The following is a 25,696-nucleotide window of genomic DNA, read 5'->3' as shown; positions in this document are numbered from 1 at the left end:
GGGCGGCCTCTCCAGCTGCCTCCTTCCCGGCCCTGCTCGGGGGCACCTCAGTCCTGCGCTGGGATGAGCCTCTTGGGGCTCCGGGGAGGTTGGGGGAAGGTCGCTCAGTGGCTGAATTCCACTTTCTAATTCTTAATATTTATTTTTTCTTCCCATCTCAGATACAGAAACTGGAAGCCATTTGTGGTCTTTGCAAGGCAAACTTTCCTCTTGGGGGAAGAAGAAAAAGAGTGGAATCCCTTGCAGGGATTAGTCCTGCAGCCCCAGAAATGGTCCCGTGAAGGAAAAGGCATCTGGAGACCCACCAGAGTCCTTGGAGCCATTTGCAGTTGCTCTGCAGGACAGAGAAAGGATGGAGACACAACCTTTTGGAAAGGAGGGAAGCGGAAAAGGCCCTTCAGCTGCTCAGCCTGGGAAGGGTGGGAAGCTCTGGACAAGGACTGGGCAGAAGATCCTGGAGGAGGAAACTTTCCTCCCTTCAGAAGTTCATCCTTGGGCCTCCATCCAATACCGGGAGGCTGAGGGTCCCCGAGATCTTTGCAGCCGACTCCATGGCTTTTGCAGGCGATGGCTGAGACCAGAAAAGCACACCAAAGCCCAGATGCTGGACCTGGTGGTTCTGGAGCAGTTCCTGGCTCTTCTGCCCCCAGAGATGGAGAGCTGGGTGCAGGAGTGTGGAGCAGAGACCAGCTCCCAGGCGGTGGCCCTGGTGGAAGGCTTCCTCCTGAGCCAGGTGGAGGAACAGAAGGAGCAAGTCGAGTTGCAGGTAAGAGTTCAAAAGAGAATAGAGAATCTGTTTGAATACTTCACCCCTCCTTCCGAAACCTCTCTGACATTCATAATATGTGGCAATGTTCCACCTATTCTAGTAAGACATTGTCCCATTTTTTTCTCACATTTCTGACATAACCACATTGATGGATATTGGGGGTTTTGAGGTTGTGTTCCGAATATAGAAATCCATTTTACGTCGTGTGATGGACATTAATTCTGTTTCTTCCTTCCTCCTATTGGAAGTGCTGCACTGTGGAGATCAGAGATCCTGAGGGAAAGAAGAACCCATCAAATCCTCCCCAGGAGCTATTTTTCAGGAGGATTTTTTGGAAGGATCAAAGTCAGGACACCTTAGGAGGTAACTGAAGATCCTCCGATTACCCCTCTGTCTTACCTTCGCTGTCTCTTCTTTTCTATACAATACCTCCTCCTATTTATACTTCTCCACACTAATTGCATCTACAGATAATTGCCCAGCGACCCTCTTCAGGTGAGCCTCCTCCTCCTGGGGAAGGAGGAGATTGAGGTCCACCTGAAGGGGCATGCTGAGGTATTTGTGGTTTTTCTGGAAGACAAAATCACTCGACTTTGTTCCCAGTTGGATGCCGGCGTGGTTTCTGGTCCGGTGGAAGCCTCTGAGACAGGTTCTTGGTCTGATATCTGGGAACGGTTTGACCCTGTTGCTCCTGAGGAAGTGGACAGGATCCTAGAGCGTATAGGTGGGTGCAAGCACCTGTGTTTTAGACCCAGCCCTGCCTGGCTTGGGAAAGCTTCCCGGGAGGTGACAGGTGGGTGGACGCTGGCAGTCATTAATGCTTCCCTACAGGAGGGGGCAGTGCCCCAGCATTTGAAGGAGTCTGTCGTCCACTCTCTTCTTAAGAAGCCATCCCTGGATTCCACTCTGTTGAATAATTTCCAACTTGTCTCCAATCTTCCCTTTTTGGGGAAGGTGGGTGAGAAGGTGGTTATGCAGCAGTTCCAGAGGTTGTTTGAGCATATCTTGGTGACGTTTCGACGAGGTCCCACTCGTCATCTTCAGGCTGGTGCACCAAAACTTGCATGTATGTGTATATATATAATTTAAAACCTGTCTCCAATATTCCCTTTTTGGGGAGCTGGTGCGCTTATGCACTTGCCTTAGAGACCTCTTAGGAATGGGGTGAGGTCGACAGTAGATGGTCTAAGGTTAACATTTGGGGGTTAGGGAAAGAAACCACAGAGTCCGGTAGTGCATTTCAGGCATTAGTGACTCTGTTACTGAAGTCATATTTTCTGCAATCAAGTTTAGCACAGTTTACCATAACTTTGTATCTATTGTGTGCTCGTGTATTGTAGTGGTTGAAGCTGAAGGAGTCATTGTCAGGTAGGAACTCTGCCAGTCAAGATTCAGGCCTGGATTTGGGACAGAATCGTCATTGGCCACATTTTTGTATGATCTCTGGCGAGAGCGGGATGTGAGTGGCGCATCCATCCTTGCTCTACTTGACCTCTCGGTGGCTTTCGATACCATCGACCATGGTATTCTCCTGGGACGGCTTCGCAGGATGGGAGTGGGAGGCCTTGTGCTATCCTGCCTCACTTCCTTCCTCTGTAGCCGTTCTCAGTCAGTGTTGATAGGAGGGGATAGATCCAGCCCTCATGCACTGCTTTGCGGGGTTCTGCAGGGCTCGGTACTGTCTGCTCCTGTTCAACATTTATATGAAACCGTTTTGTGAGATCATCTGCTAGCATGGACTGAGATATCACCAATATGATGATGATACTGAGCTGTATGTCTTGGCCCGTGGTGGGTTAAGCAATGCCGTGTCCTCCCTATCGCAGTGCCTGGAGGCTGTTAGGAGCTGATGGGGAGCAATGGGTTGAAACTAAAGCCTGGCAAGATGGAGTGGCTCTGGGTTTGGGGTTCGTTGGCCAGGGGAGAATTACCACTTGGATGAGGTGACACTACCCCAAACACACCCTGTGCGTAATCTGTGGGTTCTCCTGGACTAACAACCCCTGCTCGAAAAGCAGGTGGCGGTTGTGTGGAGGACCTTTGCGCAACTATGGGTTGTACGCCAGAAACAGCCCTTCCTGAATCGACAACACTGATGCCCTAATCGCTTCCCGTCTTGACTATTGCAACACGCTCTATGTCACTGCGTTTTTGTATTTACCAGCAGAGCTCATTATTTCTGGACTGTCAGACTTTCCGTAGCTTGCCAATTTTGTTATCAGTAAGCTAACTACGTATATCCGCATTCCTTTCTTTCTACTTCACACTTTTCTTTGTGTTCTTGCCAAGGGAAGTCCGGCTGCAGATATGTAGTCGGTAGGAACTTTACCAAAATGTAACAATTTAATTATTTAGGTCAGTAAGATGTTTTATTTTCTTCTTTACAATCAATATGAGTTTAATTAGAAGATGTATTCCGGTTTTATTTTTCAAAAGTATACACAAGGAAAATGCCACAATCCAGGCAATTACCCAAGGAAGGTAACGGGGCTAATTGCCTCTGACACTCTACATAGGGCTGTCCTTGACGAGCATATGGAAGCTCCAGTTGGTGCAAAATGCAGCGGGCCGCATTGTTTTCTGCAGACCCTGGTATGCACAAGTGTCACCTCTCCTGCAGGAGCTGCATTGGCTGCCAATTTCCTTCCTGGTGCAATTCAAGGTGCTGGTTGTCACCTATAAAGCCCTCCATGGCTTGGGACCAGGTTATCTGAGGGACTGTCTCTTACTAGTTACATCTGACTGACCCACCAGAGTGCGGAGGCAGGGAATGTTGCAGGTGCCATCCCCTAAGAAGACACACCTGGTGAGACCCAGAAGAAGGGTTTTCTCCGAGGCTCCCTCTCTGGAACATCATCCCCCCCGAGATTAGAATGGCCCCTCACAGTAGCACTCTTCCAGAAGGCATTGAAGACCTGGTTCTGCCAGGGGACCTGGGAAACCCGGAGTGGGATGGAGCCCATTAAACGGCTCCTGTGAGGTGCTTTTGCCGGGGCAAGGGGTGGGGGTGATTTTATTATTTTAATGTATTATATAATTCTCCTTTTATTAGTTTTATTTTAATATGGGTTTAATATTTTGTAAGCCACCTTGAGTTGTCATGTGCGAATAGACAGCATATAAATTGTCTAAAAAAATAAATATTTTGTTAATTATTTATTTTGAAATTATTTATTCCTTACAGAGAAACAAAGAATGAAATTTTCTGGTTTTTATGACGGCGATCAAACAGAGGCTGAACTTCTAAATCAAGTAAGAAAAGGAAAAGTTATTAGACTTGTATTCTCGCCTTCAGGAAGTGAAGTGGGTGTACAGAGTTCTCTCTCCTCCTATTCCCCCACTTGTTTGCACTGGGTTATTTTTGTGTCCTTCCACAACATGGAGAGCACATTAGCAGGTTGAGGTTGCTGTCAGCCAGCATAGGTTCCTCTGGTTGTCTTGTTCTGCCAGGTGCTCCTCCAAATTTGCCTTTACAAGAAGCAGTTCTGGCCTCCCGGTCTGGAGCTGCGGCACCACAGTCGGGGAATTAGCGGGCTCTAATGAGCCCGTGGAAACCCCGACTGACAAACCGCTGTTTGACCGGTCTTCGGACCGACCCCCATCTTGTAGGGATGGGGGGTGAAGAGGAGCACCTCGGAGGGCCAAGAGGAACAGGCAAGTTCCTCGGAGGCCAGAGGGAATCCTCAAAGTCGGTGGCGGGGGTAGGCAGCCATGGCGGCTGCCACAAAGCTGCAGCAGACTGGGACACAAGATTGTGCAGGAGGAAGAAGAAAGAACGAGCGTTTCAAAGCTGGGTGAATGATACCAACCCAGGCAAATAAAGGGATTTCTTGGAATATTTTTTTAAAATAAGACCCCAACCTTAAACTACGGCTACAGATCCGTGGGGCTTGAAGACTTAAAAGAAAGGGGGAGAAAAAATGGAGACCCAAGACAAACTTTGCATTAATTAATTTGGCTTAGAAGAATTTGTTTCTAATAATTTGGAAAATTGGACTTTTTTTTCTGTTTTCTTTGGAGTGGATTGAAGAAATATTTTTTGGGGAATTTAAACCTGTGAAAGTTAACGAAGTTAATGAAGATTGACAGACAAATGGCTACAAAATTGCCATGAAGTCTGCGGTGACTAAGCAGGAAAGTGGATTGAAGAGATTTTACTTTCTGCTTAGAAAAGAAATATCCTAAATGGCTTTCTACCTTGGATTATTATGATTACTTTGGAATTAACATTAGACTAATGGATTTTGGAAATTTCTACCCTGTTCTGGGTGATTTTAAGAAGAAAGATCTTGGATCTTTTCTATAATGGAAACTTACAGACTTAGCAAAAAGAAGGTGTGGCGCACGAACAAAGACAGGAAGTGGAGACATCATGCTTGGAGCAGACATTTATAAGAGCATTAAAGTGATATATAGAATTTTTAATTTGAATAGATGAACTTTGAAGTGGAACATGTGGACAGACAGGAAAAAGAAGAAACAAAATAGATTTAAACTAAATGTAACTAAATTGTAATGTAATGCTTAAAAGCCTAAAGGAATAAAAGGTTTTTTTTTTCTTTTGGATTAAACAGGAAGGTTTTTGGAATAATAAAGAAAAAAAATAATAAATGGCAATTAAAATAGGGATTTATATACTAAGTGGTTAAAAATTACTATGAGAAGTGTACTCTAATGTGAGATAACTTTAAGAAAACTTATTATTTGTTGTAACATGTCTTAACTATATTCTGCAAACAAAGTTAGACTGTTGAATATGATTGATATTGACATATTACTGAGTGAAACTATGAAATACACAGATGATAGAGATAAATTGTGATCTAATTTAACAAATATGGGAAATGATGATTATTATGAAACATAATGAGAATTAATTTTGATGAATATGCTGAGACATAGAGATTAAATAGATAATTATGATGTAAGGGAAAACTAAAATAATGAGGTGAAGGATACTAATTAGATAAGAGTTAGAGACTCCGAGGAAGTAAGTGGGAAAATAATTAAAATGCTGGAAATCAGCCAAACAATGGCAGGAGAGTTGGAGGAGACTATGCTGGAAATCAGCCAAACAGAAAATGCTGGAAATCAGCCAATAAAATGCTGGAAATCAGCCAAGCAATAGGAGGAGAGTTGGAGAAAAATATGCTGGAAATCAGCCAAACAATGGAGGGAGTCTAGGAGAAGCTTATGCTAGAAACTAGTCAAATACAATATGCTGGAAATCAGCCAATAATGTTGGAAGATTGGGAGGAGATAATATTGGGAATAATCTCAAAAGAGTTGATAACTTGGAGAAGAATAAGCAATATGTTCTTGTGATAAAACTGTGTAATATGTGAGATATTAAATTGGAAAGTTCAAGATATTTTGATTTGATAAAAAGGGTGAAATAATTAAGATGTCGATAAAATTGTGTTTTATAAATTTTAATAAAATGGAGTTGTATTGAAATTGAAATTGATAATTTTGGTGATAAAATTGTAAGGTATATAATTAGAATAAGAGACTAGAATATTGTTAATAACTATTTGGATATTGATGAGATATAGATACAGAGATAATGAGCTAAAATTTAATTCGAAGTTAAAACTGTATTGATATATTAGATTTGTTTAGATGAAAGTGTTAGAATTCTATGTTTAAATTTGTTTTTTGTTTTTTTTCTCTGTTTTAAATTTTCAAAAGATGTAATGGAAAATTGGAATAGAGCATGTTAAAAGAATGTAAGCATGTTAACCATCTATGATCGGATTGAAACTGTTCTTGAAAGTTATATTTTATCTTTATGTTTGGGAAAAAATAAAAATTATTTACAAAAAAAAAAGAAGAAAAAAAAGAAGCAGTTCTTTTAAAGTCCTTGAAGAATAAATGTATCACAGTGGCAGGAACTGCTGCACCACCTTTCTTTTTGTAATTTATCAACCTCCTAAAATACAGATTAACAGAGTTGGAAGGGACTTTGTAGGTCATATAGTCCAACATCACTACACCATTTCTGACATTTTGGCAGTGTAGTCTCTTCTTGAAAACTCCCAGTGATGAAGCTCCCATGAAAGTTCTGTTCCATTGGTTCATTGCTTTCACTGTAAGAAAACGTCTCCTTATTTTCAGGTTGAATTTCTCCTTGTTCAGTTTCCATCCATTATTCCTTGTCTGGCCTTCAGGTGCTTTGAAAAATAGCTTGACCCCCTCCTCTCTGCCCCTCAAATTTTGGAGCACTGCTACCCTGTCTCCCCTGGTCCTTCTCTTCACTAGACTAGCCATGCCCAGTTCCTGCACCCGTTCATCGTATGTTTTAGCCTCCAGTCCCCTCATCGTCTCAGTTGGTCTTCCTTGCACTCTTTCTAGAGTCCCAAGATCTTTGTTACATCATGACAACTAATATTGGATGCAAAGTTCCTAAGTGTGGTTTTACCAAGGCATTCTAAAGTGGAACTAACACTTCATGTGATCTTGATTCTACCTCTTTCTTAATGTAACCTATGATTCTGTTGGGTGTTTTTTGGCAACTGTAGCACACTGCTGGCTCACGTTTAAGTGATTGTCCACTAGGACTCCAAGATCCCTGTTCCACTTACTACTGTAGAGCCAGGCATCACCTATTCTATGCCAGTGCATTTGGTTTTTCTTTCCTAAATGTAGCACATTACATTTCTCACCATTGAAGTTCATTTTGTTAGAAGTGCCAATCTGTCAATCCTTCTATATCTCGAGCCTATTTTGTGCAGTGTTGATATTCCTGCCAATTTGGTCTTGTCTGCAAATTTGATGAGTTCCCCTTCTATCAGCTTGTCTAAATCATTGATGATGATGAACAGATCTTTTCAAATCCTCCTGTTCTGTTCTTTTTTCCGTGTTCAGGAGAGTCTTGTGTCCTTCGAGGAGGTGGCTGTGTATTTCTCTGAGGAGGAATGGTCTCAGCTGGATCCAGACCAGAGAGCGCTGCATTTGGAAGTCATGCTTGAAAACTATAGGAACGTGGTCTCTCTCGGTAAGAGTTTTCTTCTCCCAAATCAGACAGTTCAAGAAGACAGATTATTGTTACTTTTTATTAAGAAATCACTAATCAGTTATCGTCTCCCGGGAGGGAGAAGGAAAGTATCTGGCTTTCTCGTACCCCAAGGAAGGAAAGAGTCAGTGTCTTTGCTGAGGTCCTTTTGGGGCATTCCTTATCTGTATTTTTCCATTTCTATTTGAACTTATCTATGGAGGCTGAGAAGAATGAGGTGTGCTTTTATGTGTCCTCGGGTGATCATGTGAGAAGAATGTGTTTGTCATTTGTTCTCTGAAACCTCCCCAAATCGTGTGAAAACAGAACGTTCACGCTCGGGCCATGGAAGAGCATTCTCCCAATCCAATTCAGGAACAAAGGCCTCATGAAATGTGACTCAGAGCATCCTAGGATACAGGTGATCTCCGAGTTACGACAGTTCACTAAGCAACCATACGAAGTTACGATCTAGCTCTCTCCTAGTCCTGAAATAACGAATGTTACAACACCACGGCCGTCATTCACACTTACAAATGGCAGCAGAGGCGTTGCAACAACAATCATCGTACCTGCACCCCCACCCCACTCTGCTCGGACTTATGTTATGAGGCCGTAGCGAGCCATCGGTTCCTTTGCCTGCTTGGGTGCATTTGCAGAAAAAAGAGCCCTAAAATAGTGAGAGATACACAAGCTCAATAGTGGGAAATCTGGCACTACTGATCTCACATGATCTCACACTAGATAACTTTAGGCTTCTGTTCTCTGCTCACCAAGGGCTGCACGAGATCCAGGGCAAAATGCTTTGGAAACAAGGAGGCCTCTTTGTTTTCAAAGACTTTTGCCCTGGATCTTGTGCAATCCTCAGTTTGTAGGGAACATAGGACTAAAGTACTGCAGCCTGAGATCCTGCAAGATCATTAGTGTGAGATCTTGCACTTCTCGTCTTGTGTGATCTCGCACTAAAGTAGTTTAGGCCTCTGTTCTCTGCAATCTGAAGCCTATACCAGATCCAGTCTCAGCGTGATTAGCGTTTACAAGCCAATGGGAGGCTTCAATCAAGGGACTTCGCTCCAAAGTCTCATCGTTGGGATCAAGGAACAGCCCGAGCGGGAGTCCTGGCTGCCAGACAGAGGCAGTGGAGTAGCTGCTCCAAGGTACACCGGGAAAGAAGGAGCTTTTTTGAAAATGGTTTCAGTTCGCACAGGTCTCTGCTGAAATTAACCCACCTCAATAAATCTTAAGTTTTCTCCTAATTCCTCCTTGGGTGTTTTCCCTGATTATTCTATGATTCAAAACAGACTTTGATTGAGATTTGCACATATATAGATAATTGTAAGGAAAGAGATGTTTTCTAGATATTTTCAAAGCTTTCAGGATTCATGAATATAGAAATCATCCTGTCTATATCACACCACTGTAAGCATGCAAACATAAAACATTTGGAAAAATTCAGAAGGAAATTCACTTAACTTTGTACGGTTCGATCTTTTTCTCTAACCTTGTTACCGTTTTCATTTCTCTTTTGCTTTGAAGGTAATAATGGTCAGGAGAATCAAAATTCCTGTGAACTGTTCCAAGTGATCAATGCTAAAGATGGAACGGAGAAGTTTGGAATTCGAATGGAACCAGAAACCCATGATAGAAACCAGTCAAATGATTGGAATCAGGAAAGCTCATCTTCCACCGATTGTCCGATGCAAGACTTTCTTGCCCAACAGGAGAAAATCAGGAAAAAATATATTGGGGAAAGTGTGAAGCCAATCAAAGCTAAATTACAAGTAAATGAACACTATTCAAGCCAAAAGAAAGGAGAAGATTCTATAAGAAGACACAATGAACAAAGTTACAATGGGACATTCATTCCTTCTCTTGGAAATAAGTTCCTTACATCTCAAAAAGTGATAGACACAAAAGAGAAGCCTTACAAATGTTTGGAATGTGGAACATGTTTCAGAACAAGCAGGCAACTTACTTCCCATGAAGGGATTCATACTGGGGAGAAGGTATACAAATGCAGAGAGTCTGGTAACAGGTTCAGAAGACATAGTAATCTTATATCCCCAAAAAGGATCCAGGCAGGGGAAAAGCCATTTAAATGCATGGAGTGCAAAAAAACCTTTGCTCGAAGAAGTAGTCTTATTTCCCATAAGAGGATCCACACAGGGGAGAAACCGCATAAATGCATGGAGTGTGGAAAAATCTATGCTCAAAAAAGTAGTCTTATTCGCCATAAGAGGATGCACACAGGGGAGAAGCCGTATAAATGCATGGAATGTGGAAAGATGTTTTCTGAAAGAGGTCATCTTATTTCCCATAAGAGGATGCACACAGGGGAGAAGCCTTATAAATGCTTGGAGTGTGGAAAAATCTTTGCTGAAAGAGGTCATCTTATTCGCCATAAGAGGATCCACACAGGGGAGAAGCCAAATAAATGCATGGAATGTGGAAAGATGTTTTCTCAAAGAGGTAGTCTTATTAGCCATAAGAGGATCCACACAGGGGAGAAGCCGTATAAATGCTTGGAGTGTGGAAAAATCTTTGCTCATAGAGGTAGTCTTATTCGCCATAAGAGGATCCACACAGGGGAGAAGCCGTATAAATGCATGGAATGTGGAAAGATGTTTTCTGAAAGAGGTCATCTTATTTGCCATGAGAGGATCCACACAGGAGAGAAGCCGTATAAATGCATGGAGTGTGGAAAGACTTTTGCTTGGTGCAGTTACCTAAGAATACACAAAATGATCCACACAGGGGAGAAGCCGTATAAATGCATGGAATGTGGAAAGACGTTTGTTCGAAGAGGTCATCTTGTTTCCCATAAGAGTATCCACACAGGGGAAAAGCCGTATAAATGCTTGGTGTGTGGAAAAATCTTTGCTCAAACAGGTAGTCTTATTCGCCATAAGAGGATCCACACACGGGAGAAGCCGTATAAATGCATGGAATGGTGAGAGGGCTTTGCTCAGAAAGGTCGTCTCAATTCTCATAAAAGGATCCACGCTCAGAAGAAACTGTATAGCAATAGTAATTCCACTTAGACTTATATACCATTCCACAATGCTTTACAGCACTCTTTGAGCAGTTTACAAAGTCAGCATATGGTCTCCAGCAATCTGGGTCCTCATTTTACCCACCTCAGAAGGATGAAAGCTGAGTCAACCATGACCCTGTCAGAATCAAACTTCTGGCTGTGGGCAATTAGCCTATAGTACTGCATTCTAACCACTGAGCCACCACGTCTCTATAGATTTTGATCTATATGCATATTGTGCCTTTCTGATCCAAAGGAGAAAAGGTACAATCCAACAAAATGAAATTTAATGTGGAGAAAAGTAAGCTTTTACACCTGGGCATGAAAAACAGATTACATGAAACCTGGCTCAAAAATAGTAACTGTGAAGGGTCCTTGGAGTCGGAATGGATGATCAATTAAGCATGAATCGCCTCTGTGCGACAGCAGCCAAAAAAAGCGAATACAATTCTTGGTTTTATAAACAGAGGCATAGAATCAAAATCACATGAAGTATTACTACCACTTCATAATGCCTTAGTAAGACCACACCCGGAATACCGCGTCCCCTTTGGGTCATCACATTACAAAAAAGATGTTTCAACTTTGGAAAAAGAGCAAAGAAGAGCAGCTAAGCTGATTAAAGGCCAGAAGACTAAAACAAGAACGGTATTGGAACTGGGGATGGATAGTTAGTGAAGAGAAGGACCTGGGGAGACAGGATAGCAGTGTTACAACGTTTGAGGGGCTGCCACAGAGAGGGTGGGGTCCAAGGCACCTGAAGGCCAGACAAGGAATAATGGATGGAAACTTATCAAGGAGCGATTCTACCCAGAAATAAGGAGAAATTTTCTGACAGAACAATCAACCAATGGAAGAGCTTGCCTTCGGAAGTTGTGGGCGCTTCATCGCTGGTGGCTTTGAAGAAGAGATTGGACTGCCATTTGTCAGAAATGGTGTAGGGTCTCCTGCTTGGGCGGGGGGTTGGACTAGAAGAGCTCCAAGTTCCCTTCCAGCTCTATTCTGATTTTGATTTTGAATCCTCAATCCATTCTGGTGCTTTTTTGCTAAGTAGGAGGTTTTAAAAGAAAGATGAGTATCAATGGAGATTAAGGTTATCGTTTGCCCTCAACGTGATGTGTGGATGCCAAAATTTAAATGGTACATTTCAAGTAACTCCCTCTGATGAGTATTGCCACTAAAGCAGAGTTGCAGGCAGAAATGCAATTAGTCCTGAATCCCTTACTATTGTTTTAGCTTTCCTTCCTTTGCTTACTATTGTCTCAGTCTGCCTTTCCACCCTGCTTCACATTACGTAACACAAGTAACAACTGAGAAAGAAAACCATAAGGAAAAGGGGGTTATAGTGATGCTGAATTAGAAAATGCAATTCATAGGCTCTTTCTCCTTATTTTGTGGTGATCTTTCCTTGCCTTTCCTCGTGTTGCCCATCTCTGGACTCACAATCTTATCAATAACTTTTTTAAAGTGAGGTCTCCAGAACTGGACACAGTATTCCAAATGGAGTCTCAGTAAAGCCCTATGTAGAGGGATAGGAGCTCCTTTTTGCTGATGGTGATACATCTGGTGATGCATCTCAGAATTTTGTTTGCCTTCCCAGCTGCCTGGCCACACTGCTTACTTATGTTGCAGTTATCCTTGTTTCAGTGCCATGGCAATTACTTTCACAGAGTTGTGGAAAAGAAGGGAAGAGAAAGCAGTGGTAGGGATATGTGGACGCATATTAAGTTCCCATAGGCAGGCAGCCTGCTGGCCAACCCAGGCAGTCCCTGATTTACAATAATTTATTAAGTAACCATTTGAAGTTCCAATGGCAATAAATGGCTCTGACCTCCTCCTTCCCTCCCTCCCTCCCTCCCTCCCTCCCAAATTAGGCCTACTCCAGGATATGAGAATGAAAACCACTCTGGTGTGCTAACATTGCAAAGGATCAATCAAGAAGGAAGATCTTTGGAAATCAATGGGGACCAAAATAAGATGAAATTAAGAACTACTTCAAAAAATTACTTCAGTCCTTCCTGATGAAACACGCAGAAATGTGAATGGGAACTTTCTCTGGGATGTCCAGATACCAAAAATAATCCAGCCTGCCAACAAAGGAGACAATGTGTAGCTCACGATTGAAATGAGGGGTCCTTGGTGGTCTCTGAGCTTAATTGTGTTGTTGCAGACCTTTCATTAGCCAAACGAGGGACGATCCTCAGTGCACCAACCAACCTCAGAGGGCACCAAGGACCCCTCAATCCAACCTCCATCCACTGTGTCAAATTAATCACTGTCTCAACCAGGATGAACGCAGAAGCAAGGAACCTTTTTCGGTCAAAATCTCTTAGGATGTGATGGAATAATGACAGATGTCAAGGTAGACTGCATGCAGAAAGCTTTAAGGTGAACAATTTGCCTTTCAAGCAAGAGGCCAGAATGAAAAGAAGCTGAAACATGCGTGAGCAAAAGATATTTTTCAAGCATTAGGGCCATTTTTTTTTTATGGTATGTCGTAACATTAAGTAACTTAAAAATAAGTAACTAGTCATGTAAATACTTGCTAAAGATACATAAAATTCTCAATGGAGCCATCAGCTTTTCTTGTTTTGCATTTGCTTTTCTTTTTCTCTTTTCATTTATGGTCTAATGATATATGCCTTTGGGTTTGGAGTAACTATAATAAACTTAAGCAACAGTTGGAGACAGACCTGGTGAAAGGGGAAAATTTGCAGATGATGATGATGGTGATGATGATTATATTATTATTATTTATTTTTAATTTGATTTATATACCACCCTTCTCCGGAGACTCAGGGCGGCTTACAATGCATTAAGCAATAGCCTTAATACTTTTGTATACTTTTATACAAAGCTTATTGCTCCCACAAACTGGGTCATTTTACCTACCTTAGAAAGGATGGAAGGCTGAGTCAACCTTGAGCCTGGTGGGATTTGAATTTGCAGTAATTGCAGGCAGCTGATGTTAATAAGTTAATAACACTGCTTTAGTCTGCTGAACCACCCAGCTCCTTGATTGATAGGATATCAACTATTAAGATGAATATTTTGCCTAGAATTTTATATCTGTTCCAGACAATTCCAATTAGATTGGGGAATGATTTTTTCAAAGATTTGAATAAAATGGTGTTAAAATATATTTAGCAGGAAAAGAAGGCGAGGATAAAATTAAAGTTGTTACAAGATTTTGCTCTCCATTGCAGACACCAGATTGGCCCCCTGCAAGATAATGAGAGAGAGAAAGTGGGGGAGAGTGTGGGAGAGAGAAACAGGAGAGAGTGAGTGGGGGAGAGAGAAAGAGAATGAGAGGGAAAGAGTGGGAGAGAGAAAGGGATTGAGTGGGAAAGTGGGGAGAGAGAAAGAATGAGGGGAGGAGAGAGGGGGAGAGAGAAAGAGGAGGGAGAGAAAGAGAATGAGAGTGGGGGGAGAGAGAGTAACAGGGAAAGAGAGAATGAGAGGGGGGGAGAGAAAGAGGGTGGGAGAGTGCCTGAAGGACCCTATCCCGTCACTGGGAGTCCAGGTGCTTCAGCAAGCGGCACACTGGATTCGTATTAGTGGTCCGCGAAATTTAAAATTATGAACTTGGTAGTCCCTGAGGTCCAAAAGGTTGGGGACCACTGCTTTGGAGAATTTAAGTAGCTTAACTCTGTTTGCTTGCCAATACCAGAATTACAGAGTTGGAAGGGACCTTTGGAGGTCTTCTAGTCCAGAGATCTCCAACCTTGGCAACTTTCTCTGCCTGGGCCTGATGCTTCCTGAGAGGCAGGGGGTCTCTCCGAATGGGACCCCCTCCCCAAAAGTCTGGCCCCAAAGCCCTAGCTCAGAGGTCTTCAAACTTGGCAGCTTTAAGACTTGTGGACTTCAACTCCCAGAATTCTCTAGCCAGCATAGCTGGCTGGGGAATTCTGGGAGTTGAAGTTGGCCAGGCTTAAAGTTGCCAAGGTTGGAGATCTCTGGACTAGAAGATAAATGGCATAAATGATGACCGGTCAAAAGTGCGAGGACCGGTCAGAAATCACTTTTTTCAGCCCTCTGGGTAGTCCCTATGTGCATGTGGACTACTCAGAGGGCTGAAAAAGTTATTTCTGACCGGTCCTCGCACTTTTGGCCAGTCCTTGAACTTACGACTGTCCCCACATTTTATGTTTTGCGCCCTATCTTGTCACCGTGGTGAAGAGAAGTAGTCGTGAAATGATTGACACGGTTGCTAAGAATGGGCATAAATGTGAGGATGGTCATAAGTGCGAGGACCGGTCAAAAGTGCGAGGATCAGTCAGAAATGACTTTTTTCAGCCCTGAGTAGTCCCAGCTAGCCACACCCACCCAGTCACATGACCAGCTAGCCACACCCACCCAGTCACATGACCAAGCCACACCCCAACTAAGCCACGCCCACAGAACTGGTTGTTAAAAAAATTGAATCCCACCACTGTATAAAAGATGTAAGTTTCTGTTATAAATTGGTATTTTAGAAATGGATTTATGCACAAGAGAATATTAACCGTTCGACTCACTGTCTGTAATTGTTTGGAATGATGGTTTTATGTTTTGTTTTTGTTTAAAATTAAAAAAAAATTCAAAAAAGGAGCCTTGGTAGTACAGTGGTTTAATGCACCCTGTTATTAACACAGCTGCCTGCAATTCCTGCAGGTTCGAATCTTACCAGGCTCAAGGTTGACTCAGCCTTCCATCCTTTCTAAGATAGGTTAAATGAGGACCCAGTTTCTGGGGGCAATAAGCTGACTTTGTATAAATATACAAAAGTATGAAGGCTATTGCTTAATGCATTGTAAGCCGCCCTGAGTCTCTGGAGAAGGGCGGTATATAAATTAAAAAAACAAAAAAAAAAAACACTAAATTCTCCAAGGGGCTTAAGCTTCCTAGTCAGATTTCTTGAGGTGAATTTCCTACTCAATCCCTATATAAAAATGGCTTTTCCACATCATAGTTTAGCTTTCTATTCCTTTTTCAGGATCTTCCTTTTCTTTCATCAGAAGAGACCGGAGGGGTCCCTGCCCTTTCTCCTCCCCCTTTTGCTGAGAGGCTGAGCGAATAGTTTGAGAAGGGCAGCTGCATGTATTGAATTACAGAAATAAAAAAAGAAATGAATTAAAATCATTTTCCTGATTGTGGCCTTCCTGCCTGTGTCCCATTTGCCACCTCTTCAGGCGGGAATTCCCAACAACCGCAAGACACAAGCTGTCTTTCCCACAAAAGCTCCTGGTCCTCCTCTTCTGACCGCCCACCTGTTTCTGACAGGATTTAGACCCTTTGGAGGCCTCCCACAATCTCTGCGGAGCCTTCAGGGCGGCTGTTCTTGAGGGAAGCGAGTTCAAATCTTCCAGAGAGATTTTTCTCCATCTCCACAGACGATTCCTGGAGAGGAAGATGGAGAAAGAAATTGACAGGGGCCTTTCTCCTACTCCCAAGCCCATCATCCATGCCCTCTCCCTTCCCCTCACACGCGCTCCTCTTTCCCGCCCTTTCTACAATCCTGGCACTTTGCCCCTAACCCACCAGGGGGAGCCCTCTGTTAAGAGAAGGTACCGTCATGCGCTTCCCCATTGGTCCAGCGGAGGGCGAACGTCACAGCTGCCTTTCCATAGGAGGGTGGGAAGGAAATGACATCACAAATGCTTGCCGCTCTAGGACGCCGCACTCGCTCTCCTTAACCCCTGGGGCTGCACAGGAGGCGGAGAGGCTGCGGGAGAGTCTGGCGGGGGGAGATCCAGACGTTTCCCGGGTGAGTTGGGGGCTCTTCCCGAGCAAAGGGAGGCGGACCCACGCTCAGCCTTCCTCCGGCTTCCACCCCGGGTCCCATGCTCCCCAGCCACCCTCTCCATGCAGGGGGAACCGGGGCTCCCTTCCCGCCCCCTGTCTGAGGAAGAGCCGAGTGGGGGGAGGGGAGGGTCGGCCTTGCGGAGGCCCAGCAGGAGAGGAGAGAAGCCGGGCGAGGAGGAGGCAGGATTCGCACCAGGCTCCCTGTCTCCGGAGGGGAGAGAAGCGGGGCGGCCTCTCCAGCTGCCTCCTTCCCGGCCCTGCTCGGGGGCACCTCAGTCCTGCGCTGGGATGAGCCTCTTGGGGCTCCGGGGAGGTTGGGGGAAGGTCGCTCAGCGGCTGAATTCCACTTTCTAATTCTTAATATTTGTTTTTTCTTCCCATCTCAGATACAGAAACTGGAAGCCATTTGTGGTCTTTGCAAGCCAAACTTTTCTCTTGGGGAAAAAAAAAAAAGAGCAGAATAACTTGCAGGGATCAGTCCTGCAGCCCCAGAAATGGTCCCGTGAAGGAAAAGGCATCTGGAGACCCACCAGAGTCCTTGGAGCCATTTGCAGTTGCTCTGCAGGAGAGAGAAAGGATGGAGACACAACCTTTTGCAAAGGAGGGAGCCGGAAAAGGCCCTTCAGCTGCTCAGCCTGGGAAGGGGGGGAAGCTCTGGACAAGGACTGGGCAGAAGATCCTGGAGGAGGAAACCATCCTCCCTTCAGAAGTTCATCCCTGGACCTCCATCCAATACCGGGAGGCTGAGGGTCCCCGAGGACTTTGCAGCCGTCTTCATGGCTTTTGCAGGCGATGGCTGAGACCAGAAAAGCACACCAAAGCCCAGATCCTGGATCTGGTGGTTCTGGAACAGTTCCTGGCTCTTCTGCCCCCAGAGATGAAGGGCTGGTTGCGGGAGTGTGGAGCAGAGACCAGCTGCCAGGCGGTGGCCCTGGTGGAAGGCCTCCTCCTGAGCCAGGCGGAGGAGCAGAAGGAGCAGGTAAGAGTTCAAAAGAGAATAGAGAATCTGTTTGAATACTTCACCCCTCCTTCCCAAACCTCCCTGACAGGGATAATATGTGGCAATGTCCCACCTATTCTAGTAAGACATTATTCCATTTTTTTCTCACATTTCTGACATAACCACATTGATGGATATTGGGGGCTTTGAGGTTGTGTTCCGAATATAGAAATCCACTTTACGTCGTGTGATGTACATTAAATCTGTTCCTTCCTTCCTTCCTCCTACTGGAAGTGCTGCACTTTGGAAATCAGAGATCCTGAGGGAAAGAACCACCCATCAAATCCTCCCCAGGAGCTATTTTTCAGGAGGATTCTTAGGGAGGATCAAAGTCAGGACACCTTAGGAGGTAAGTGAAGATCCTCCGATTACCCATCTGTCTTACCTTCGCTCTCTCTTCTTTTCTATACAATACCTCCTTCTATTTATACTTCTCCACAATAATTACATCTACAGATAATTGCCCAGCGACCCTCTTCAGGTGAGCCTCCTCCTCCTGGGGAAGGAGGAGACTGAGGTCCACCTGAAGGGGCATGCTGAGGTATTTGTGGTTTTTCTGGAAGACAAAATCGCTCGACTTTGTTCCCAGTTGGATGCCAGCATGGTTGCTGGTCCGGTGGAAGCCTCTGAGACAGGTTCTTGCTCTGATATCTGGGAACGGTTTGACCCTGTTGCTCCTGAGGAAGTGGACAGGATCCTAGGGAGTATGGGTGGGTGCAAGCACCTGTGTTTAAACCCATGCCCCTCCTGGCTTGGGAAAGCTTCCTGGGAGATGACAGGTGGGTGGACGCTGGCGGTCATTAATGCTTCCCTACAGGAGGGGGCAGTGCCCCAGCATTTGAAGGAGTCTGTGATCCACCCTCTTCTTAAGAAGCCATCCCTGGATTCCATCCTGTTGAATAATTTTCAACCTGACTCCAGTCTTCCCTTTTTGGGGAAGGTGGTTGTGCAGCAGCTCCATAGGTTGTTTGAGCATATCTTGGTGACGTTTCGACGAGGTCCCACTCGTCATCTTCAGGCTGGTGCACCAAAACTTACATATATGCATGTGTGTGTGTGTGTGTGTGTGTGTGTGTGTGTGTGTGTATGTATATATATAATTTCCAACTTGTCTCCAATATTCCCTTTTTGGGGAGCTGGTGCGCTTATGCACTTGCCTTAGAGACCTCTTAGGAATGGGGTGAGGTTGACAGTAGAAGGTCTAAGGTTAAAGTTTGGGGGTTAGGGAAAGAAACCACAGAGTCCGGTAGTGCATTCCAGGCATTAGTGGCTCTGTTATTGAAGTCATATTTTCTGCAATCAAGTTTAGCGCAGTTTACCATAACTTTGTACCTATTGTGTGCTCGTGTATTGTAGTAGTTGAAGCTGAAGGACTCATTGACAGGTGGGACCCCTGCCAGTCAAGATTCAGGCCTGGATTTGGGACAGAATCGTCATTGGTCGCGCTTTTGTATGATATCTGGCGAGAGCGGGATGTGAGTGGCGCATCCATCCTTGCTCTACTTGACCTCTCAGTGGCTTTCGATACCATCGACCATGGTATTCTCCTGGGGCGGCTTCGCAGGATGGGAGTGGGCGGCCCTGTGCTATCCTACCTCACTTCCTTCCTCTGCAGCCGTTCTCAGTCAACGTTGATGGAAGAGATCCAGCCCTCCGCCACTGCTTTGCCGGATTCCGCAGGGCTCGGTACTATCCACTCCTGTAACATTTATATAAAACAGTTTTGTGAGATCATCTGCTAGCATGGACTGAGATATCACCGATATGATGATGATACTCTGCTGTATGACTCAGCCCGTGGTGGGTTAAGCGATGCCGTGTCCTCCCTATCACGGTGCCAGGAGGCTGTTAGGAGCTGGATGGGGAGCAATGGGTTGAAACTAAAGCCTGGCAAGACAAAGTGGCTCTGGATTTGGGGTTCGTTGGCCAAGGGAGAATTTCCACTTCTGGTCTTAGATGGGATGGCACTACCCCAAACAGACCCTGTGCGTAATCTGTGGGTTCTCCTGAATTCACAACTCCTACTCAAAGAGCAGGTGGCGGGCGTGTGCACGAGGGCCTTTGCAAAACTACGGGTTGTGCGCCAGAAACACCCTTTCCTGGACTGACAATCCCTACTTACAGTCACTCATGCCTTAATCACTTCCGGTCTTGACTACTGCAACACGCTCTGCATGGGGCTGTCCTTGAAGAGCATGTGGAAGCTCCAGTTGGTGCGAAATGCAGCGGCCCGCATGGTTTTCTGCGGACCCCGGTCTGCACAAGTATCACCTTTCCTGCAGGAACTGCATTGGCTGCCAATTTCCTTCCCGGTGCAATTCAAGGTGCTGGTTGTCACCTATAAAGCCCTCCATGGGTTGGGACCAGGTTATCTGAGGGACCGTCTCTTACCAGTTACATCTGCCCTACCCACCAGAGTGCGGAGGCAGGGAATGTTGCGGGTGCCATCTCCTAGGAAGGCACACCTGGTGAGACCCAGAAGAAGAGTTTTCTCCGTAGCGGCTCCCTCTCTCTAGATTAGAACATCATCCCCCCAGAGATTAGAATGGCCCCCCACAGTAGCACTCTTCCAGAAGGCGCTGAAGGCCTGGTACTGCCAGGGGGCCTGGAAAACCCAGAGCGGGATGGAGCCCATTAAACAGCTCCTGTGAGGTGCTTTCGCTGGGGCAAGAGGTATGGGTGATTTTATTATTTTAATGTATTATATAATTCTTTTATTAGTTTTATTATTTTAATATGGGTTTATTATTATTTTTTGGCCGCTTTGAGTCGCCACGAGTGAATAGGCGGCATATAAATTGTCTAAAATAAACTAATAAAATAAATATTTTGTTAATTATTTATTTTGAAATTATTTATTCCTTACAGAGAAACAAAGAATGAAATTTTCTGGTTTCTATGACGGTGATCAAACAGAGGCTGAACCTCTAAATCAAGTAAGAAGAGGAAAAAATATTAGATCTGTATTCTCGCCTTAAGGAAGTGAAGTGGGTGTACAAAGTTCTCTCTCCTTCTATTCTCCCCCTTGTTTGGACTGGGTTATTTTTGTGTCCTTCCACAACATGGAGAGCACAATAGCAGGTTGAGGTTGCTGTCAGCCAGCATAGCTTCCTCTGGTCATCTTGTTCTGCTAGGTGCTCCTCCAAATTTGCCTTTATAAGAAGCAGTTGTTTTAAAGTCCTTGAAGAATTAGGAATAAACGTATCACAGTGGCAGGAACTGCTGGACCACTTTTCTTTTTGTAATTTATCAACCTCCTAAGGTACAGATTAACAGAGTTGGGAGGGACTTTGTAGGTCATCTACTCCAACCTCACTACACCATTTCTGACAAGTGGCAGTCTAGTCTAGTTTCCAGGTTGAATTTCTCCTTGTTGAATTTCCATCCATTACTCTTTGGCCTTCAGGGACTTTGGAAAACAGCTTGAACCACCCCCCCCTGTGGCAGCCCCTCAAATGTTGGCACAGTGCTATCTTGTCTCCCCTGGTCCTTCTCTTCACTAGACTAACCACATCCAGTTCCTGCACCCGTTCATCGTATGTTTTAGCCTCCAGTCCCCTCATCATCTCATTTGCTCTTCCTTGCACTCTTTCTAGAGTCTCAAGATCTTTTTTACATCATGGCAACCAATACCGGATGCAAAGTTCCTAAGTGTGGTCTTACCAAGGCATTCTAAAGTGGAACTAACACTTCATGTAATCTTGATTCTATCCCTCTCTTAATGCAGTCTGTGATTCTGTTGGATGTTTTTGGGCAACTGTAGCACACTGCTGGCTCACGTTTAAGTGATTGTCCACTAGGACTCCAAGTTCCCTGTTCCACTTACTACTGTAGAGCCAGGCATCACCTATCCTATGGCAGTGCATTTGGTTTTTCTTTCCTAAATGTAGCACATTACATTTCTCACCATTGAGGTTCATTTGGTTAGAAGGTGCCAATCTGTCAATCCCTCTATATCTCGAGCCTATTTTGTGCAGTGTTGGTATTCCTGCCAATTTGATATTTTCTGCAAATTTGATAAGTTCCCCTTCTATCCCCTTGTCTAAATCATTGATGATGATGAACAGATCTTGCGAATCCTCCTTTTCTGTTCTTTTTTCTGTGTTCAGGAGAGTCTTGTGTCCTTCGAGGAGGTGGCTGTGTATTTCTCTGAGGAGGAATGGTCTCAGCTGGATCCTGACCAGAGAGCGCTGCATTCGGAAGTCATGCTTGAAAACCATAGGAACGTGGTCTTTCTCGGTAAGAGTTTTCTTCTCCCAAATCAGAGAGTTCAAGAAGACAGATGATACATAGTTTTTTATTTATAAAATCACTAATCAGATATCGTCTCCCGGGAGGGAGAAGGGAGGGATCTGGTCTTCTCGAACCCCAAGGAAGGAAAGAGTCAGTGTCTCTTTGCTGAGATGCTTTTGGGGCATTCCTTATCTGTATTTTTCCATTTCTATTTGAACTTATCTGTGGAGGCTGAGAAGAATGGGGTGTGCTTTTATGTGCCCTCTGGAGATCATGTGACAAGAATGTGTTTGTCATTTGTTCTCTGAAACCTCCCCAAATTGTGTGAAAACAGAACGTTCACACTCGGGCCATGGAAGAGCATTCTCCTAATCCAATTCAAGAACAAAGGACTCATGAAATGTGACTCAGAGCATCCTAGGATACAGGTGATCCCTGAGTTACGACAGTTCACTAAGCGACTGTTTCAAGTTACGACCTAGCCCTCCCCCAAGTACTTAAGTCTCAGACCTGAAATTACAAATGTTACAGCACCATGGCTGTCATTCACACTTACAAATGACAGCAGAGGCGTTGCAACAACAATCATCCTACCTGTACCCACACCACACCCTGCTCGGACTTACGTTCCGAGGATGTAGCGAGACGTCGGTTCCTTTGCCTGCTTGGGTGCATTTGCAGAAAAAAGAGGCCTAAAGTAGTGAGATATACACAAGATCAATAGTGGGAAATCTGGCACTACTGATCTCACAGAATCTCACACTAGAGTAGTTTAGGCCTCTGTTCTCTGCTCACCAAGGGCTGCACGAGATCCAGGGCAAAATGCTTTGGAAACAAAGGGGAGGCCTCGTTGTTTTCAAAGACTTTTGCCCTGGATCTCGTGCACTCCTCAGTTTATAGGGAACACAGGATCAAAGTACTGCAGTGTGAGATCCCGCAAGATCATTAGTGTGAGATCTTGTCCTTCTCGTCTTGTGTGATCTCGCACTGAAGTTGTTTAGGCCTCTGTTCTCTGCAATCGGAAGCCTGTACCAGATCCGGCCAAAAAGCCCTTAGAAGCTGATGAGACTTTGAGGCAGCAAAATAGCCATTCTTGAAGCCTCCCAACCTTTCCAATCTCAGTGCAAAGAGCATTTACAAGCCAATGGGAGGCTTCAGGGAAGGGACTTCGCTCCAAAGTCTCATCATTGGGATCAAGGAACGGGCCGAGCGGGAGTCCTGCCTGCCAGACAGACGCCGTGCAGTAGCTGCTCCAAGGTACACCAGGGAAGAAGGAGCTTTTTTCAAAATGGTTTCAGTTCTCACAAGTGTCTGCTGAAATTAACCCAACCCCATAAATCTTAAGTTTTCTCCTTATTCCTCCTTGGGTGTTTCCCCTGATTATTCTATGACTCAAAACAGACTTTGATTAAGATTTGCACATATATAGATAATTGTAAAGAAAGAGATGTTTTCTAGATATTTTCAAAGCTTTCAGGACTCATGAATATAGAAATACTGTCTATATCACACTACTGTAAGCATGCAAACATAAAACATAAAGGAATTTTGGAAAAATTCAGAAGGAAATCATTTTCATTTCTCTTTTGCTTTGAAGGTAATAATGGGCAGGAGAATCAAGATTCCTGTGAACTGTTCCAAGTGATCAATGCTAAAGATGGAACGGAGAAGTTTGGAATTCGAATAGAACCAGAAACCCATGATAGAAACCAGTCAAATGATTGGAATAAGGAAAGCTCATCTTCCACCGATGCTCCGATGCAAGACTTTCTTGCCCAACAGGAGAAAATAAGGAAAAAATATATTGGGGAAAGTGTGAAGCCAATCAAAGCTAAATTACAAGTAAAAGAACACTATTTAAGCCAAAACAAAGCAGAAAATGCTTTAAGGAGACACAACAGACAACGTTACAATGGGACATTCATGCCTTCTCTTGGAAATAAGTTCCTAACATCTCAAAAAGTGATAGACACAAAAGAGAAGCCTTACAAATGTTTGGAATGTGGAACATGTTTTGGAACAAGCAGGCAACTTACTTCCCATGAAGGGATTCACACTGGGGAGAAGGTATACAAATGCAGAGAGTCTGGTAACAGGTTCAGAAGACGTAGTAATCTTATATCCCCAAAAAGGATCCAGGCAGGGGAAAAGCCATTTAAATGCATGGAGTGCAAAAAAACCTTTGCTCGAAGAAGTAATCTTATTTCCCATAAGAGGATCCACACAGGGGAGAAGCCGTATAAATGCATGGAGTGTGGAAAGACGTTTGGTCAAAAAGGTCATCTTATTTCCCATAAGAGGATGCATACAGGGGAGAAGCCATATAAATGCATGGAATGTGGAAAAACCTTTGCTGAAAGGGGTACTCTTATTCGCCATACGAGGATCCACACAAGGGAGAAGCCATATAAATGCATGGAGTGTGGAAAGGCCTTTGCTCGAAGAGCTCATCTTATTTGCCATGAGAGGATCCATACAGGGGAGAAGCCGTATAAATGCATGGAGTGTGGAAAGGCCTTTGCTCGAAGAGCTCATCTTATTTGCCATGAGAGGATCCACACAGGGGAGAAGCCGTATAAATGCATGGAGTGTGGAAAGACTTTTGCTCAGTGCACTTACCTAGGAATACACAAAAGGATCCACACAGGGGAGAAGCCGTATAAATGCATGGAATGTGGAAAGACGTTTGTTGGAAGAGGTTGTCTTATTTCCCATAAGAGGATCCACACAGGGGAGAAGCCGTATAAATGCTTGGAGTGTGGAAAAATCTTTGCTCAGAGAGGTAATCTTTTTCTCCATAAGAAGATCCACACAGGGAAGAAGCCGAATAAATGCATGGAATGTGGAAAGATGTTTTCTCAAAGTGGTCATCTTATTTGCCATAAGAGAATCCACACAGGGGAGAAGCCGTATAAATGCTTGGAGTGTGGAAAAATCTTTGCTCAAAGAGGTAATCTTATTCTCCATAAGAAGATCCACACAGGGGAGAAGCCGAATAAATGCATGGAATGTGGAAAGATGTTTTCTCAAAGAGGTCATCTTATTAGCCATAAGAGGATCCACACAGGGGAGAAGCCGTATAAATGCATGGAATGTGGAAAGGGCTTTGCTCAGAAAGGTAGTCTTAATTCTCATAAAAGGATCCACGCTCAGAAGAAACTGTATAGCAATAGTAATTCCACTTAGATTTATATACCAGTCCACAATGCTTTACAGCACTCTTTGAGCGGTTTACAAAGTCAGCATATGGTCTCCAGCAATCTCGGTCCTCATTTTACCCACTTCAGAAGGATGAAAGTTGAATCAACCATGACCCTGTCAGAGTCAAACTTCTGGCTGTGGGCAGTTAGCCTATAGTACTGCATTCTAACCACTGAGCCACCACGTCTCTATAGATTTTGATCTGTATGCATATTGTGCCTTTCTGATCCAAAGGAGACAAGGTGGAATCCAACAAAATGAAATTTAATGTGAGGAAAGTAAGCTTTTACACCTGGGCAGGAAAAACAGATTACCTGAAACCTGGCTGGAAAATAGTAACTGTGAAGGGTCCTTGGAGTCGGAATGGATGATCAATTAAGCATGAATCACCTGTGTGCGGCAGCAGCCAAAAAAAGCGAACACAATCCTTGGTTGTATAAACAGAGGCATAGAATCAAAATCACATGAAGTATTATTACCACTCTATAAAGCCTTAGTAAGACCACACCCGGAATACCGCATCCCCTTTGGGTCATCAAATTACAAAAAAGATGTTGAAACTTTGGAAAAAGAGCAAAGGAGCAGCTAAGCTGATTAAAGGCCGGAAGACTAAAACAAGAACGGTTATAGGAACTGGGCATGGCTAGTCTAGTGAAGAGAAGGACCTGGGGAGACAGGATA

At 44.3% G+C, this 25,696-nt stretch overlaps 1 protein-coding gene across 1 annotated transcript; it reads left to right on the top strand.

Moving 5' to 3' along the window:
* The first annotated feature begins 258 nt into the window (after nucleotides 1-258).
* On the top strand, nucleotides 259-25,079 carry LOC139311612 (zinc finger protein 585A-like). Its single transcript, XM_070936081.1, has 7 exons — nucleotides 259-766; nucleotides 1,018-1,132; nucleotides 3,954-4,021; nucleotides 7,637-7,766; nucleotides 9,300-9,769; nucleotides 9,854-10,624; nucleotides 23,966-25,079. Exons 1-7 carry the CDS (start codon nucleotides 353-355, stop codon nucleotides 24,998-25,000), a joined length of 3,003 nt encoding a protein of 1,000 aa, XP_070792182.1. The 5' UTR covers nucleotides 259-352; the 3' UTR covers nucleotides 25,001-25,079.
* Nucleotides 25,080-25,696: the final 617 nt, after the last annotated feature.

The sequence above is a fragment of the Pituophis catenifer genome, unplaced genomic scaffold, assembly GCF_029215685.1.
Source record: "Pituophis catenifer annectens isolate HBS135680 unplaced genomic scaffold, rPitCat1.0.hap2 SCAF_2, whole genome shotgun sequence".
Lineage (NCBI taxonomy): Eukaryota > Metazoa > Chordata > Lepidosauria > Squamata > Colubridae > Pituophis > Pituophis catenifer.
Note: the sequence above shows the minus strand (reverse complement) of the source record. Positions and strands in the feature narration are given on the sequence as shown.

What these genes read in the sequence shown, in the direction of transcription:
- LOC139311612 (XM_070936081.1), top strand. Translation starts at nt 353, where the DNA reads ATGGAGACACAACCTTTTGGAAAGGAGGGAAGCGGAAAAGGCCCTTCA. An exon ending in AAGTCAGGACACCTTAGGAG is followed by an intron (nt 1,133 to 3,953) that starts GTAACTGAAGAT and finishes TATTCCTTACAG; the next exon opens with AGAAACAAAGAATGAAATTT. An exon ending in AGGCTGAACTTCTAAATCAA is followed by an intron (nt 4,022 to 7,636) that starts GTAAGAAAAGGA and finishes TTCCGTGTTCAG; the next exon opens with GAGAGTCTTGTGTCCTTCGA.